This window comes from Lytechinus pictus, chromosome 1 (genome assembly GCF_037042905.1).
Source record: "Lytechinus pictus isolate F3 Inbred chromosome 1, Lp3.0, whole genome shotgun sequence".
Classification (NCBI taxonomy): domain Eukaryota; kingdom Metazoa; phylum Echinodermata; class Echinoidea; order Temnopleuroida; family Toxopneustidae; genus Lytechinus; species Lytechinus pictus.
The window spans coordinates 28,324,586-28,343,581 of record NC_087245.1 but is presented as its reverse complement, the minus strand read 5'-3'; the positions used below and the strand labels follow the sequence as shown (position 1 = coordinate 28,343,581).

The 18,996-nt window shown below is 37.1% G+C and overlaps 1 protein-coding gene across 2 annotated transcripts in view; it reads left to right on the top strand.

Moving 5' to 3' along the window:
* LOC129260455 (hyalin-like) overlaps nt 1-18,996 on the top strand; it is a 38,466-nt gene that overhangs the window by 11,599 nt on the left and 7,871 nt on the right. For both annotated transcript variants that reach the window (XM_054898434.2, XM_064099626.1), the window contains exons 8-19: nt 3,372-3,620; nt 5,229-5,353; nt 6,852-6,972; nt 8,628-8,882; nt 10,145-10,396; nt 11,997-12,257; nt 12,857-12,954; nt 13,347-13,578; nt 14,572-14,705; nt 16,090-16,315; nt 16,587-16,662; nt 17,757-17,800. In XM_054898434.2, coding sequence (XP_054754409.2) covers nt 3,372-3,620; nt 5,229-5,353; nt 6,852-6,972; nt 8,628-8,882; nt 10,145-10,396; nt 11,997-12,257; nt 12,857-12,954; nt 13,347-13,578; nt 14,572-14,705; nt 16,090-16,315; nt 16,587-16,662; nt 17,757-17,800 — 2,073 coding nt within the window. The remainder of the gene's footprint in view (nt 1-3,371; nt 3,621-5,228; nt 5,354-6,851; nt 6,973-8,627; nt 8,883-10,144; nt 10,397-11,996; nt 12,258-12,856; nt 12,955-13,346; nt 13,579-14,571; nt 14,706-16,089; nt 16,316-16,586; nt 16,663-17,756; nt 17,801-18,996) is intronic.

Below are 18,996 nucleotides of genomic sequence, written 5' to 3'. Positions count from 1 at the left end.
TTTTGTAACCAGGAATAGAATGAGTTCCTCAATAAACAATACCTGATGCGAGCGAGAAACGTGAGCCAAATTTTTCAGATTTTCCAACCTGAAAACTGGACATTCTAAGCATTCTTGTAAAAAAAAATAATTGATGCAAGTGCTAATAAGCGCGAGCCCAAAAGGGTATTCCATTTTGAAAAATGTCACTTTTTTTCCGACGGGATTTTTTTGGGGCAAGTATCCACCCCCCCCCCTGTCCCCGGTTCCGCCATCCCTGAGTGAAGCGAGCAAGATTTTGGAGCATGGGCGATTTAGCTCTAGTAACTTAAACTCCTTTTGTAATCATGAATAGGGTGAGCATCTAAACAAAACAATTAATGCGAATGCAAGGCGTTCTAAATATTTGAATATATATATATATAGGCAGAGTGGCCGACTGACAAGAAAAGTGGATATTTCAAAGATTATTACTTGGAGTTCAGGAATGGGATATACATCTCTCTAATCAAATAATGGGAGCTCGTAGCGCAAGCTAAACATTTTTTCCATATTCAGTACTTTTGTAATCATGAAAAGAATGCGTAATCGCGTATCTCGCTGAAAGCTACAAAAATCAAATCGTGAGCACAATAATCTGTTTAAATTGACTAGAAATTGGCCATCATGAAATTTCAACAAAAAAAAATAATAAATAAGCTCGCTCCTCATCAGTTTTTTATTTGGTATAAGGGATTCGTCCAGTTCTTGGTATCAAAACATGCATAGAATGTCCACTTTTAAGGTTGGAATATCACACATTTTTGGTTCGCGTTTTGCGCTCGCACTAATTATTGCTCATTAAGGTAGTCATTCTGATCCTGGTGAAATACAATTCCTAGAATGTCCAGTTTCCTGGATAGAATATCACAAATTTTCAGCTCGAGCTTCGCGCTTGCATTAATCGATTGGTGAGATATGTAGGCCTAGCACATATCCCATTCATGAGTCACCAAATGCAAAAGGTTCCTCTCCTGGTCAGTATATGACAAATTTCAGCTCGCGCTTCGCGCTCGCGTTTGATTCTTTAGTTAAATTCACATCCTTTTTTCATGTTTACGAAATAAAATCGGAACGTTTACTTTTTATGTGGGGCGTTTTGGCCCAGTGGATAAGTCTTCTGACTTTAAGGCAGAGGGTCGTAGGTTCGAATCCAAGTCATGGCATTATTTCCTTCAGCAAGAAATTATTCACACTGTGCTGCACTCAACCCAGGTGAGGTGAATGGGTACCCGGTAGAAATTCGTTAATGTCTTCCTTTGGGCGCCTAGGCAGCCCAGCTAAAGCCGGGATAATAATAATAGATGGGAGAACAGTTTTCAGAACTGAAGTGGCTTCCCTGGATATCCATATCATTATTATCATTTTAGGCCTACATGAAATTTCCAAAAGTTTGAGCACGTGATCCGCTCGCAACATCTCACAAGGATGCCCTTTTAACAGTAATTGACCAAAAAGGTGAATTTTACATCTTCAGAATTGATTTTTCCCCAAAAAAGCTTGCTCGCTACGCTCGCAGAAATGAAACGTAAATATATAACTTATCAATCAGAGATCACTTAAAAAATTTTGCTCAACTTAATTATTACAAAACACACAACCTCTTTACACAGATGATAATCTTATGGCGAAAATATCCGTTTGCACCAAAATGCCTCTATTGGCCCCTTTTTTGGCTATGCCCCCCCCCCCCCAAAAAAAAGGAAAATACGTTCCGCCGCCACTGGTTTAAAAACACGCATCGTCTTCATGGCTAACTGCAAAAAGTTCTTAAAATGTCCCCTTTAGATCAGGTCAGAGCTTATATTTTAAATTTCTGTTCGCGCTTCTTGCTAGCAGTTATTATCTAGTTACATAGGCATCTCGTTTTGAAGATCACAAACATATTGCCCATCATATTAAAAAAATATATAGCTCGCGCTCGCAATATTTAAAAAGGGTTTTTCATGTTATTACATATTTACTTTATTTTATAAGTATAAAGCTAATTATTGACTGTTAGGACTACCCTTTCAAAGAAACAAACAAAAATCAACTTTAAGCTGCCGATCGAGGAAAATATGGCTGAAATTTTTTTTTGCCCCCCCCCCCCTATTTGACAAAAGTTGGATCCGCTGGGAGGGAGGCAGGGGGCACTTGCACCCCAAAAATGAAATAAAAAACAGGGAAATGCATATTTTTCCAAAATGGGAAAGTTTCTTTTTCAAAAATAAATATGCTGTTTTCTCATGTTTTTCGAAATAAAATACTCTTTTTAAAGTATACAAGTTACATTTTCAGGCTGGAATATTGCAAATTTTCAGCTTGCGCTTCGCACTCTCAATTATTCGATTGGAGAAATATGTATCCTAAAAAATGCTTTCTTTAACAGGTTCCTTTTCTGGTCAGTATGTTTAAGCTCGCGTTTTGCGCTCGTGTTAATTCTTTATAGTTAGATGCACATCTTTTTAATGACAGCAGAAATCTGCTCGGATTTTTAAAAACTTATTTTCATTTTTTATTGAAATACCCTTAAGTTTAAGCTTGTGATTTACGCTCGCAACACCTCGTAATAATGGCATTTTAAGAATGATTGACCCCTAAACGAGTTTTACAACTTCACCTTTAAATTCTTTTTTACCAAGCCGCTCGCTAATTATACTCTCTCCCGAAAAATAAAGCCTAAATATACATTTTGCCATAATAAGAAGTCACTTCAAAAAAGTTTTTCTCTACTTAATCACTATCAAACACACAATGACTTCAAGCAGATGATAATCTTAAGGTGATTATATCACCAAAGTGCCCACTGACCTATGAGTTTCATTTTTTGGCTTTACCCCCCGAAAATTCGTTCGGCCGCCCTTGCCTTCCCATCCTCATAACAATTGAACGGCAACAGTGTCCCCCGCCCCCCCCCCCTTGCCTCTGCCTCTGCTTTGCCGGTTTTCATTTTTCGGATTAACGAACCTTATTTTGTTTTCGGATTAACGAACCTTATTTCGTTTTCGGATTAACGAACCTTATTTCGTTTTCGGATTAACGAACCTTCGGAACAACGAACCTTATTTCGTTTTCGGATTAACGAACCTTCGGAACAACGAACCTTATTTCGTTTTCGGATTATCGAACCTTCGGAACAACGAACCTTATTTCGTTTTCGGATTATCGAACCTTCGGAATAACGAACCGTCGGAATAACGCCACAAATGTTCGGATTAACGAACCCTTTTTCATTTTCGGATTAACGAACATCGAGGTATAGGCAATTTACGTGTTTCGGAATTACGAACCTTCGGAATAAAGAACCTTCGGAATTACGAAGCTTCGGAATTACGAAGTGTAACCGTTCTTTTGTATGTTGCATTTGGTAGTTGATACCGAGCTACCGGTTGTTGACTGTCCGGATGACATCAACGTGTTCGTTGGAGAGACAGTGAATTCGTTGCCAGTCATGTGGGAACCCCCTTACATCACAGACAATTCCGGTATGGTCACTATGGTACCCAGTCATCAATCTGGGGACAGTTTTGGCGCCAACAACTCCACCCCAGTCACCATTGAGGTCACAGATGAAGCTGGAAATGTTGGACTGCCCTGTATTTTCATAGTTAGCGTGATTGGTAATGATTCACTTTATCTCTCTTTGCTATTTTATTTTGAGTGTTTTCCTATTGTTTTTTTATAACCTTTTTCATCCCCTTCTTCATCTTCACTTTCTACTTCTTTTTCTTCTTATTCTTCTTCTCCTCCCCCTTCTTCTCTTTCTTGTTCTTATTCCCATTTTTCTTCTTTTCATCCCCATCTTCTTCCGCTTCTCCTACTTCTTCTTCACTTCTCTCCCTCTGTCTTGTTCAACCCCTTCTCCTTCAACTCCTTTTAACTTTCCTCAATTATCCCCCACATCTATACCATGTTTACACTTAATCGGCATTTGGTTCTGAACCAAATGCCGATGCAGAATCGGCATTTGGATTGCGTTTACACGTTGTTACAGCTCGCGGTTCAGAACCGCGAGCTGATGCAAAAACCTGAAATGATACGCATACCAACAATATACGTCATAATATAAAGACAACGCTGGATCAGTGCGCTTACAATTACGTCACAATGGTAAAGTAATTGAAATGCGCACAAATTGCCGGTGCAGAATCGGCTTTCTGTTTACACGTAGTAAAAAAGCCGATTCTGCATCGGCTCGCGGTTCAGAACCTACTATACTTTGGTGGTGTAAATTGCCGGTTCAGAACCGCGAGCCGATTCAAATGCCGATTAAGTGTAAACACGGTATAATGTGACAAGACTCAACATCGAGTTCACTACGCTCGCTGTACGAGTGAACCGAGCGCGAAATGAGTCAGATCGAGCTTAGTATGAGTTGCAGTGACCTTTACACGACTTAAAGCGAGCTATGAACGAGTTATCAAGATTTTGTTACGAGTGATAAGAGTTTCATACGACCAAGGGTCGGGAAATGCACATTTTTGGCACTCAAAGATGGATGCCGGCGGTGGTGGCGTCAAAACCAATCTTAACCAAAGGTTAAGTCATGAAACTTGACCATAAGGTTAATGAAGCATTACTGAACATCCTGCACGGTCAGAGGTCTGAGGTTTAGGGTCAATGATTCTGCATCGGCTCGCGGTTCAGAACCTACTACTTTGGTGGTGCAAATTACCGGTTCTGAACCGCGAGCCGATTCAAGTTGCTCGCGTTTACACGCTATGAAAAAGCCGATTCAAATGCCGATTAAGTGTAAACACGGTACTAGTGATCCATTGATGGCATTGGCATTGACATTGGACATGTAATGCATTATTGATCATGCATTTTATTTGTTTGTCGTATATGGATTTTTATATTTGACCATTACTGGTCCCCTTGTCTGAATGGATTGAAATCTTAAGTAGATGGTAAAGCATTGGAGCTATTAACATAATTCAGACCTGGACCTTTTACAGATCAAACCTCTGTTTAAAACGGAAAATGATATTAGTAAAATTTTCGGCAATGTCTAAACATGTTCACAAAAATTTGTGACAATTTTTATTTGAGTAACTGTTCTTGTTTTTTAATCTACGGGTTGGCAGTGTTTTGTTTTGTTTTTGAGGGGGGAGTTGAGTGGACCGGCCCTGGCTATTCGCCATATCCTATTGCACCCTAGAAATTATCAACATAAGAAAATAATCACTCAACATTTCTCTCTTTCCTTTCTTATTTCCACACTCCAGTTGACCCGGCTCCGGTCTTGTCATGTCCATCTGAAATGATCATTAATAGTACCGTGTCTGGACAATCTTATGCTGACATCTACTGGCTGGATGAGATAACAGTGACAGACGACACACCAGTGACGGTAGATAATTCAAGAACGATATTTTGTATATAAGGGGGAGTATTATTGCATGTCATACCCCCTATCTCAGTCACCATTCCCATTACTTTCCTCTTCTTTTTAAGGACAAGTCCACCCCAACAAAATATTGATTTGAATAAAAAGAGAAAGATCCAACAAGCATAACATTGAAAATTTCATCAAAATCGGATGTAAAATAAGAAAGTTATGACATTTTAAAGTTTCGCTTAGGCCTAATTTCACAAAACAGTTATATGCACATCCTGGTTTGTATGCAAATGAGGAGATTGTCGGCGTCACCTACTCACTATTTCTTTTGTATTTTGTTATATGAAATATTCTAATTTTCTCCTCAATGTCAAGTGAAACGGTGATCAATTCCTCCCTGTGGAATTAGCATTGTTTAATAATATATGATTCAGTCAAGTTGGTCCCTATGGCCAAATCTCTAAAAAATGAAATATTCTATAATTCAAACAATAAAAAATAAAAGAAATGGTGATGGACATCATCGACTGACTCACTTGCATGTCACTGAGTTGTGCATATCACTGTTTTGTGAAAAATAAGCGAAACTTTAAAATGCCATTACTTTCTTATTTTACATCCGATTTTGATGAAATTTTCAGTGTTATGCTAGTTTGATTTTTCTCTATTTATTCAAATCAATATTTTACTGGGGTGGACTTGTCCTTTAAGTATCCAGACTATACAATCATAACTGGGCTGGTCTCTGTCCCTAAGTTAAGAGCGACTTAAAGAACGATAGGTGGTCCTTTCTTGTGGAGAATGCGTGGGGGGGGGGTGGCATATTCATTGAAGATGGTGACGTATATAAGAAAGGTTCACCAGTCGTTCTTAAAGTCGCTCTTAACTCACGAACAGCTTTATGAAACGGCCCCCTGGGGTTTTTCATAAAGATATTCAAAAGTTAAGAGCGACTTTAAGAACGACTGGTGATCCTTTCTTACGCACTAAACCACAGTCAATGAATATTTTAGTGTATATCATTTAACACAAGAAAGGATCACCAGTCGTTCTTAAAGTCACTCTTAACGTACGAACAGCTTTATGAAATGGCCCTCTGATTTTGATTAGAAAGAATCTGAGGATTTGATAAAACTTCCTTTGGACAAAATAGATTTGTGAAGCAATTGAAATATGAACGTTAAACTGTGTGTGATAAAATAAAGTAAATTGCCATTTGCTATATTAGCTACGACCAATAAGTAGGTATATTTTTCACTCTAATGAAATTGACATCTTGCATAATTATATAGGCCTATATTCCTAAAGCAATGTAGTGTTGACTAGGGACCTGAAAAATAAGTACTAATGTGGAGCAGAATTCATTGATGGCAAAGACTTTTCGCGGGATTTTTTTTCTGATGAATTTGTATAATTTGTAGGTTTATTCAAATTATACAGGAGTGAATTATTCAATCGATTTTTTTTTTAGTTCTAAAATCATATCACTTTCTTGTCCTTTTCCATTCAGGCTATCCACTCGCATGAAAGCCCGCTTCGAGTTGAACTTAACTCACCGATCATGGTTAACTACACAGTCAGAGACTTACGAAATAACACCAAATCATGCACTTTCCAACTACAGGCCAACGGTAGGCCCCTGTTAAGGCCACCGCACACCTTACGACTGTTCGCGATCCGATTTTGGAACAAATAGCATTTTGCTCATTTTCTGAAAATGTGAATGAAACACATCATTTTATTTGAGGTTGAAATTAATTGAAAGAATACTAATATAACCATTTTGAAAGATTGCAAGATTTTATTTTGGAGTAAAGGCCAAATTAGTTTCAAATCGTAGCCAATCGTACGACTGCTATGACGTCATTACGACCAGATATTAAATTCGCGTTTATTCTAAGAAGGATGATAGCATAGTCACAGACTTGAACATAGGTATTTGCACAATGATTTAGAACATAATACAGTAGGATATTCCAAGTCTCAATATTAGCATCAAATTCTTCTACATTTTATTCCAAAATCGGGTCGCAGACCAATCGTAAGGTGTGCGGTCACCTTTAAGCTATTATTAAAAGGGTACCCCCAGACTGAATCAAATAGAGTAATATTCAACGAGCAAAACGCTGAAAATTTCATCAAAATCTGATGTAAAATAGTTAAGTAATTTGATATCAAATATTGTCATTATTTTGTGAAAACATTAGTTGCATGCTGCCATGAATATGCAATAGGTGGGCTAATGATATCATGTCCCCACTTTTCCTTTTCTGATTTTAACAACATGAAGCTACTATTTCATACTTTTATACATGACTTTTTGTGTGTAAAAAATCTCTTTCTTGTAAGAAAACAAGCTTTAACATTGATAATTTCACAAAGTAATAATAATTCAACGTAGTAAATCATATTTTTACATTTTTGGAAGAAAAAACTTTAAAAATTACATATAACAAGCTACAAAAGAATATGTTGGGTGGGATATCTCTCGCTCATTGCATGATAGCATACTAAAGAACTGATTCACGATAATAATGCAAAACTTTAAAATACCATAGCTTTGTCAATACTCGTCCATATCCATTCTTATGGAATTTTCTGTGTGTTGATTGTCTGATTTTATACTTTATCTCCTCAAGTCACAAACCCTTGAGGTTGGAGAACGCTTGAAATGTGATTTGTACCGTTTATGGTCGAACTTAAGCCATATATTCTGAAATTATCGGCAGACGAGAAGATGTTCATGCAAATGTTTGAATTTCTATATGCAGGCCCCAATGTAAAACAGTACTTCACTGACTGAAGGGACTACCCTGGTGTAACAAAACGAAATATACATGTTGGCACCATTAATTATTTTGAGGGCAAAATGTAAGTCTTACACACCTGGCCAATCAAATCTCCCAAGCAACGTCATTGGAAACAAACAACTTGGTGATTAAAATGTAAAAATTCTGTGTTCATAGCAAAGTTCCACACTGAAAAAAACTTCGGTGTTGATTTAACACCAGCCCGGAATCTATATGTCCACACCAGAGAAGTATTGAAATAACACCAGTTTGGAATCAAACCGATGCTGTTTTGATACTAATTGGTGTTGTATAAACACCTAACTGGTGTTAGACCAAAACGAAACTAGTGTTGTTTAACACTTCTCTGGTGTGGACATATATACATGTAGATTCCAGGCTGGTGTTAAATCAACACCGGAGGTTTAGCAGTGCAATGTTGATTATCACTGGGCTTACTAAAGTATTTATAAAGTTGTGATTTTACGTTGTTGTAGACACGGAAGGACCGGTGTGGAGTCCGTGTCCTTCCGATATCATACAAGAAGCCGACCCAGGTACCAATTCCGCCATTGTAAGCTGGAATGTTCCTGTCAATCTTACGGACAACTCAGGCGAAACTCCCACTGTGGAAGATAGACCTACGACCCCTCAACGTTTCTTCAGACGTGGAATAACCAACACAATCACCTACATAGCCTTGGACGGATCGGGAAATAGGGGCACCTGTCAGTTTGACGTCACAGTTACAGGTATAGTCGAATTAAACGTCTCCATTACAATTTTTTTTTTATTCTTGCGAATTTAAGTGAATAAAGGATAACAATATAGAGTGCGTGCCAGGAAGAAAAAAGAAACGGAGAATTATCAGTGATGTATCATATCTGAATCACAAGTAAGATAAAAAAATGAACTACCAGCTCAGAATCTTAACTTTTTTTCACTAGGTGTAAATGAAATGTTTCTTTCTCACGCATGAGTGAGTAAGAAGAAATTTTGAAGAAATGATCCTAGCAAAATATCGGAATTTCAAATAATAAAATCGCATATCCATGAGTTTATTTTACAGTTTGCTTACCGTAGCTATCGCATCGTTAATAAAAGATTGTATTCATGGCGGATCGTCAAAAAAACACCAAAACCCCCAAGAGTTGAGTAAAGGTGAGGACTTGCCTGTAAAAAAAGTCTTCATTTTATAGATCATTGGAATCTAAAAATTTATTATTTCTCGATTATTTTCTTTGATGGGGGTATGAGATTGAGGATTATTGAACCATTTAGACAAGTTATCCTTTCTTCAATTTGTTTTTATTCACTCATGTGTGAATCATGTGAATTCCATGAAAGAGGAGATTCTGTGCTTTACAATTAAGTCAAGCCAAATCATCGGCTATTCTCTGTTTCGTTGTGTGTGTGCGGGAGGGTGTGTGTGTGTGTGTGTGTGTGTGTAAGCGAGGAGGGCGGACACACTATATGTGCACTATATATTACTTTTATCATTTGATTGCAGGGATGGTATGTAGGAATTTATTCTCAAACATAATAATGTAAATGACCAAATTGATGATAAACTTAAAATTCTTTAACTCAATTTGGATTAGCTGGTGGGCACTTTGTCTGCATGTTGGTGATGATCCGCAATAAGAAGTACATTGTGACCAAATCCCAGAGTAATTGGTCCATGCCCCATCCCACCAAAGTGTCGAGTTTGTGTTAAGTTTCCTTTATGCATGAAAAAGTCCCAAAACAATATTCAGTAATTTGAAAGAATATATAGGCTATTCCTAGAGATGAAAATAAAATGGTGACATCTGTCTTTTCACGTTCAAACATGTTCAATATCCTATTTATTTATTTGATTCTTTCAACAATATATTTCCCTAGACAGATCACATTTCAAATACAACAAATTGAAGTCCCCCATCCATCAAAAAAAAAAGATTAGATAAAAGGGTTAAAACTCCTTGGTAATATAGTTACAGTGATTACATTAAACGATTATTTTCATTCACAGTCGATTCGGAGGTTCCTGAAATCTTAAACTGTCCAAACGGTTCACTGGTTTTCTCGACCCCGACTGGAGCCGCTTCCGCCGCTGTCACCTGGGATGACATCACGGCAACCGATACGGCAGACGGTCCCCTCGCTGTGCAATCAGACATCAACCCTGGTGATGTTCTAGCCATAGGAATATATGTCATCCAATACAGGGCCACAGACAGCAGAGGCAATGTAGCAACATGCGAGTTTCAGGTCGAAGTGAACGGTCAGTTGAATTTGTGTGTGGGTGTGTGTGAGAGGGTGCGTGGGTTGTGTGCCTGTAAGTGCGCATGTGGGTGTGGATGCGTTAGTTCTATAGCTCTCGAGGGATTATTACAAAGACAAAAAGGAAGAGTTCAAATTCAAATTCCATTTTTCCACATCTCTTAAAAAACAGGGTACAATACATATAGTGAATTGTAATTGGTTTTGTTTTGAAATACATATTTTCACTCAAGACATGCTAGAATTGATTCTAACTATTTGAATTTTGGTGTTTCACTCGAACTTTATAGAAAATTAACTCTCAATGAATTTCAGTTCAAACAGTATGATATACAGGGGCCGCGGAACGGTTTTCAAAGTGGGGGGGGGGGGCTGACCATGCAAAAAATCACAATCGTATAGTAATTTTTGCGTTTTTGTACATGGTTTTGGAAAAAAAAGTGGGGGGCTGAAGCCCCCCCAGGTCCCCCCCCCCCCCCCGCTTCCGCGGCCCCTGTACCAGACAGATAATCCGTGTACGTCTGTAAGAAATAGGTCTCAAAATGTAAAGAACCAACCTGTACTAAGACAGAATATTGGCGAGGTCTCTCAGCAGTCACAAAGCTAATGGAAATTCTCTGGGGAATGCCGCATGCGCGTATTCGGGGGGGGGATGCTTTCGAGGCCCCCCCCCCCCCCCACCCCCCAGTAGACGAAAAGGGGGTGCAGAAAAATAAGTAAAAAAGAGAGGAAAAGAAAAGGGGAGAAAAGGAGGGAAATTGAAGAGGAGAAAGATAAAAAAGGGGAAGGAAAGGGAAGGGGGCGTCGAATTGATGTTCGACCTAGGGGCGCCAAACTGATGTTTTACCTAAGGGCGCCGAATTGATTTTGGACATGGAAGGGGGACCGAATTTGTTTTACTTAGGGGCGCCGAATCGATGTTCGACATATGGAACGCCGAATTGATCTTCAACCTATGGAGGCGCCGAATCGATGTTTGACCTTAGGGTGTCGAGTTGATGTTTTACTTAGGGGGTCGAATTTATATGTTCGACATTTGGGCACGAATTGATGTTTTACTAAGGGGCGCCGAATCGATGTTCCATGGACCTAGTTTGGTCTTTTAAGGATATCCCATGCCAGTCTTTTAGTGATCTCTGCAAAACTTTGAGAGATTGTTGAAAGATTATGAAAAGTCAAAAAAGACCTTTGAAAGCTCAATAAGACACCGCTGAAAGACCTTTTTCCTGAAAGACAGGTGAAATACTGTTTTGAGCCATTTCAAAAGTTTTGGATTCCATGAAAACAACGAAGGCCATTGAAAGATCGGTACAGAATCGTGTAAGACTTCAACGATCATTGAGGGGTCATTGAAAGACCATTGTAAGATCAAGCAAGTTCCATGGCCTTTCAGAGGTCTCGCATCGCTCTTGCTCTCTGTGGAATGGGAGTTTAATCAATATGTCAACATAAAAATGTGAGATCAATATTTTTTCCCCCAGAAAAGTTGATCGCTTTTGTGTTTTCATCGGGCGGGACTGCACAAGAGATAACAACAGAAGTGATAAATTCCAAAAGCATTAGTTAGTTTTATATATTTTCATCTAAATTTATATTCTAAGACCCTGAGCCACCAACTATCACCAGTTGTCCTGATGACATAATTGCTTACGCCCGATCACAAACGAGTCAGATTCCAGTTTCCTGGACAGAGGAGGCGACAGCCACAGATAACTCCGGGACAGTCACCGTCTTTAGTAACCCAGCATCAGGCTCGCTCTTCACAACTGGTCAGACGACCCAGGTAGTTTACTCGGCCAAAGATCCATCTGGAAATGAAGCAGCGAATCCATGTCCATTCACCGTCACCGTCCAGACAGCAGGTTCGTTCATGCTGCTTTGATTGGTCGTCATGCTTTTAATTATGAAACTGACATTCTAGCTCTGCACACTCTAGGAAATGTTATGTCATCAATGTTAAACATGCATACAGGAATGAAAATATCCTCAGCGACATTGTCTTCCAATCATTTTCAATCGCTAGGAATTGTTAGTGGCAAAATGTTCACAATTTCTCTGCGACAACAAATACTAGTACTGTTTCTGAAAAGGAAAACTGTTTAAGAACTTTCTTGCAACCTTTTACGAACATCATGTATTATGCCAACCCTGCCGGTTCCCAAGCCTTCACCTTTTATTGTGACAACCCCCTCAAATAGGTGTTAAAATAATATGACACACCCGTCTTGTTTGACTCAATGAACATCATTTCATGAGGCTGATAAGTAATATGTATTATAAATGGCGCTAACTGTTAAGACTTTGGTATAAAATTTGTATCGCAGTTGAGCTTTTAAAAGCGACAATATGGAACTTTTTTCCATCAACTTTGCGCAATTGAGAAAATGATTGTTGATTTTAAATATGGTCACATCTGTCCACGAGAGAGTCGTAATTCTTTTATTTGTTCTGATGATTTCAGATTTGATAACTATCAGAGGCTCAGTGACACTTGATCAGATCCGAGGGAATGGAGTCTTTACCGATCAACCGACAGCAGAGGAAACACTGCAAGCAGATGTAAGATTCGTTTTCTTTTACTTAAAAAGGGAAATAAATATGCATATATAGAATCAAACCTATTTAAGACTAAATTGGGATTACATTACATATTGTATTTGATAGTTAACATCCCAGAGAAACCTTTTCTTCAAAAGGAAACGCTAAAAAAAAATTCGGGCAGAAAATTTACGAAGAGCTTAATATGATAGTAAAATAAACCATTAGTCTGCATCTGCTTTGTATTTTAGCTAATATATACATTCCTCTTCCTGTGTGTGTGTGTGAGGGTGTGATAGAAAATATGTATGTACATGCGTACGGTTGTAAAAATCTGAATCACCTAATATCAAGTACAACTCCAATGTTCCTTTGGACAAAACTGAATAATATATGATTCTATACATTTACAGCTGGTGTCATTATTTCGGACAACAAATCTTGCTCCTGAAGATTTTGTAGATGTTGAGGTGTCAAGCTCAGTGATCGTCTCGGACAGCAACCTCCGTGCTAGCTTTACACTTTACTTCGCTCCGGATTCTCACTACAATAAAGGGGACATCGAGGATATATTTTACAATGCACTGGAGAACCGAGTTAGCTTTGACAGTGGAAATGTTATTTTACCAGAAAGCTTTGATCTGGGTAAGTTTATCTTGGATCTTACAACGTGGTAGTTAGAGGTAACGTGATCACCACACAACAAGAAATGTGGTGTCTATTAGTGTACATAGTCCACACCAGTCAGTTTAATCCCGTGTTAAATTTGGGATCGTTCAACTCCTAAGGTGTCATTACGGCACATTTGGATACTACTTTATACTCATTGGTGTTATGCTCAATCTCTAGGGTGTAATTTTAACACTTTAGGGTGTAATCCTCTAGGGACAACAACCGGGCCCCGTAACACAAAGGTTAGCGATCAATCGCTATTTTGAAAGAACAAATATCATTGGATCTTCGTCAGTCTACTGAAACAAAATGCACATGCAACGATGATCTTGATAAGCCGTTTCATTTAGCGATTAATCGTTAATCTTTGGGTTACAGGGCCCTGGTGTCAGTTTAAACACCGCAGTTTTTACAGCGTATGAATTTCATCTAATTAATCGCATGATAAAATGGTTGATATGAGGCCTTCTCTCACCTTTCCAAGTTTTGAATAGGGGGGGGGGGGGGGGACAAACTATTACATAATAAATCAAACCTTGACATAAGATATTGTTTGGATATTTTTGTGGCATTAAGAAAACATATTTTCTGCTCCCATCGACAACTTTGCATGAATTCTTTTCACGATTCGTTTATTTGTCTTGTTGCATTGGTTAAATCGATTGAAACCTATTTATTTATTTAACATATTACGTAGACGTTTACATGTTTTAAGGGAGAAGCTACAGAGGTAGTCGATCAGGATTTTTTTTCTTCAAGGTTTGGTGCAGGAAAAGAGCAGAATACGATAACAAAAAGAGGGGGAAAACGTTATCAAAAGAATACACCGGGTCGAATATCTCTTTATAAACTCTTCTGTGCAATCAAGAAAAAAATAACTTCCCATGTTAGATCATCTTGCTCCTCCATTCGAAATTCCCTGGCGTCGATCGTCCTGATACTCTTGCATGATTTGATATTTTGTAGACGTGAGGGAATTCCGGGGTGAGTTCACTCTCAGGAGTATACTACCATCTATTGCTGGCGTTGACTTTGCATCATGCTGCTCAGATCCCAACAGCCAAAGTTACCAAAGTTTACTGGAGAGAATCTATACTTATGTGAGTATGAAAATCAAGGGCGGAAATCTGTCTGCAAAGGTAGAAAGACCAGGGGCTGGAAAGTTTGACAAGCAAAAAAAAGTTACCACCCAATATGTAAGGTCATCTCGTCCTATAAATACATGTTTTATTTCAATTATTTTCTTTCCATCATAAAAGACCGAAAATAGTAGGGGGGACATTTGATATTGTGTCCTCCTACTATTTTGGGTAGGGGGTGTCCCCCCTGTCCCCCTGGGATTTCTGCCCATGATGAAAATGAAAATCCATATTTTAATTTTCGAAATGAAATCTGACATAGAAATACTCTTGATTTTTTTTTAGAACATCGACAAAATTGCATTTCTCATTCATTCGTTTATTATTTGTATATAATTGATATCGTTGAATGAATGTCAGCCATCGTATGGATAATATCATTATCTGTGCAGGTGCCGCGGCCGAGTGGTCTAAGACTCCAAGGCGCCTGACTATACATGGAAGGTACGGGGTTCGATCCCCGGCCGCGGCACCTGTGTCCATGACCAACGCATTTAATCGGCAATGCTCTTTTATCCTGCATTCAAATAAATGAAAATGCTATACGCATTCTTCGTAACTAGGTTTGCACTTGTTAAAAAAAAATTATGCTGCATATTCTCTTCCCATTATAAGGTCTATACTTTTATTAGGTCTTCCAGATTAATTCAAATATCCAAAAAAGTTGTATCTATGCTTTCTTATATTGAATGAGATATTAGAGTTGTATGTTAAAGGTTAAGTATATTTAAATTGCATATTATAATGATATGGCTATTAATATAATGTGTCGTGCCAAGGTTGTATAAGTCATATGAAGATACTAATGATGATAATAACGATTACCTTACTCATGATGCTGCTGCTGATGATGAAAGTATGAAGTAATATGGTAAATATAATGAAAACTCTCATTATTGTCAACAAAATAATAATCAATTTAATATTCATCAGTTACTTAATATCTACCCAAGATCTCATTACCATATTAGCATAATTGTTATCAATGGTAGGGATTAACTTCAATCTTGGCTCATTTATGATTGCTAATGACCTGATTAGTGATCTGATTAGATATAAGGGAACAAGATCAAAGTGTGCGAAGATCATTAGACCTATATGAAATTTTAAAAGTACGTTGATAAAAGATGATTTTTGCTACTACCACTATGGTTATGTGTAATTCATGATTATCATATTTCATTTCATTTCCATATCCAACAAACAAAATAATAATTATTATTATTATCAAAATATAATTACTATTATTATCATCCGAAAATCATCACAAGGAGTACATTTTTAGCAGGAATGTCACGATCATCCGTGGATTGAAACTTTTAAATCCAACGTTTTGTTATCTCAGTTTACTGCTACATTTGGGAGTATGAGTTTTTTCCGAATGGCACGTCTCCTGCCACTTCAAGAAGGAAGCATCATAGTCCCATATACTCTTACATTTGATCGCTTCACCCAAGTTAACTTAAACGACATAGAAACTGCCTTCAACGCAACCGTTCAGGAAGCGACAAGGGAGCTTGCTCAAACTGATCTTTTCCTAATGTTGACTGGAGGCATAGGTGAAACTGTTGGTAAGTTATACACCTGAAAATTTATATTTAGACATTTATATTGTGACTTTTACACATAAATATTAACATCTTTCCCCCAAATTGTGGTTTTTCATGACACACTCTTTTATGAGGGTGCAAATGAGCAATAAAATTCAATAAAAATATTGAAAAATTACAATGAATAGCTTTAAGGGGGAGGGTAGGGCCAAACTTACATCCACTTTATTACAGATTTGATCATACCTCGTGACGACTGTGTTTGTGGTTCTTTCATTTTGTTTCAATGCAGAGGTATGTCCAGTTGGCTACTGTCGCAATGGAGGAACTTGTAACATCTTAACAGACACGTATTCCTTCAGTTGCAGGTATATACATCTTATTAAAAACATTCATCTTTTTTTAAATTCATACCAAGTCCAGGACGTCCTTCATTTATTTTCATGCTTCTTTTATTTCTTGTTTAGGACATTAATGCCTCTGATGTTTGTCCGTTGGTCCGATGACATTTTTGTTTTTGTGTATCCTGCCATTTACTTTTTAAATAAAACATTTTAATAACAATTTGATTGAAAATTCATTAGTAACTTTACATCTACCTTAGATAATTACTATTACTACTACTTCTACTACTACTACTACCACTACTACTTCAACTAAAACAACAACAACTACTACTGCTAATACTACTACTGCTGCTGCTGCTGTTACTACTACTACTACTTCTACTACTACTACTACTACCACCACCACCACCACCACCACTACTACTACTACTACTTCTATTACTACTACTACTCCTACTACTACGACTACTACTACTACTACAACTACTGTCTATTACTAGTGCAACTACTACTACAACAACTACTACTATTGTACTACTACAATTACAACAACTATTACTATTTATTTATTTTTTATTTATTTGGTATACTACAACTACTACTACTACTACTAATACTACTACTACTCCTACCACTACTACTTTGACTAAAACAACAACAACTACTACTGCTACTACTACTACTGCTGCTGCTGTTACTACTACTACTTCTACTACTACTACTACTACCACCACCACCACCACTACTACTACTACTACTTCTATTACTACTCCTACTACTACGACGACTACTACTACTACTACTACAACTACTGTCTATTACTAGTGCAACTATACTATTGTACTACTACAATTACAACAACTATTACTACTACTATTTATTTATTTTTTATTTATTTGGTATACTACTACTACTAATAATAATACTACTACTACTACTACCAACACTACTACTACTTCTACTACTACTATACTACTACAACTACTACTACAACTACTTCTACCATTACTACAACTAACTTACAATCTACACTGTACTCTATCTTAAAAAGTGAATCATCGATTGGATGGAAGTTTATTTTTATTTTGTTGAATTTGTTCATATTTTCATAACAGTTGCCAGTCCGGATTTACAGGAGCACAATGTGAGGATACGACAAGTAAGTTTAATATTTATTCGCCCTTTACTTTAAAAAAAACATTATTCCAAATTCGTTCAATACGGATATCCATTTATTTGGTTTCCATTCTGATGTTCTTCGTGTGGTGCCACATACGTCAAGGCTGTGTAATATAAAGCTGTTCGTGTTTATGTTACATGATTTTAGGAGATATATACTCTAAAAAATTCTGTGTAGGACTAATTCCTATCTACTCTAATGATATGTTGAAATATAATATTTGTATTCAGTGATCGTTAGCAACTATAATTTTAATCTTCACTCATTATATTTCAACTTCAAGGAATTTCATATACCAAAAATAAACACGATTAAGTCATTCTCAAAATAAGATATAAATTATGACTGATAAAGGAGGAAAATTGTATTTTCTACATGCACAATCAATATGGAAATTACTCCATAATCAATCTTGTTGAGCGTGTACGTCAGTCGAGAAAATTAGATATTGTATGGGCCATGCTAAATTGATTTGAATATAATATTGTATCCATTTCAATTAAACACCTGATAAATGGCACTTCTTCTGCACACATAAAAATTGTAGGGCTAACGGGTTAAGATTACATAAAGGGTCACACCATACTCCTTTCTCAAAATCTAAGGTGTTAGGTTAACACCCATGTGTTTTATTATGACACCTTTGTTCCTTATTTTTACACAGTTTGGTGTTATGTTCTTACTCGAGGGTGTAAATCATTATTCTAACATCTCAGGGTGTGATTTTACATTGAGACCACGTCACTTGAATTAAGGATGATATAAGGTGGCAATAATAATTATGTGATCTTAGTAAAATTTAATTATTTTGAAACTCTAGCTTCAACATGTTCAATGTGATCACGATTCGGTGACATCAAGCCTTTTATTTGGATATTGCATTTAATGACAAGAAAAGTTTAACTAAATGGAGCAGAATTGTAAAAGTAATCAAACAAATAACATAGTGCACAAAAAAACAAAGACGTGTTTTACCGATGTAATGAACACGCCAATAATTTCAATGTACATTTGACAATTTGATTATTATGTGCTTTTAAATGTTACTTTTATTGCAAATGTTTATGTACTTTTTTTTTATTATTGAAGTGGGAAAATCAAATCAAATCAATATATTTGTTCATGCATAGGTCCTATATGCCCGCTAGTATTACATGTGGTTCTTTGATAGTTTT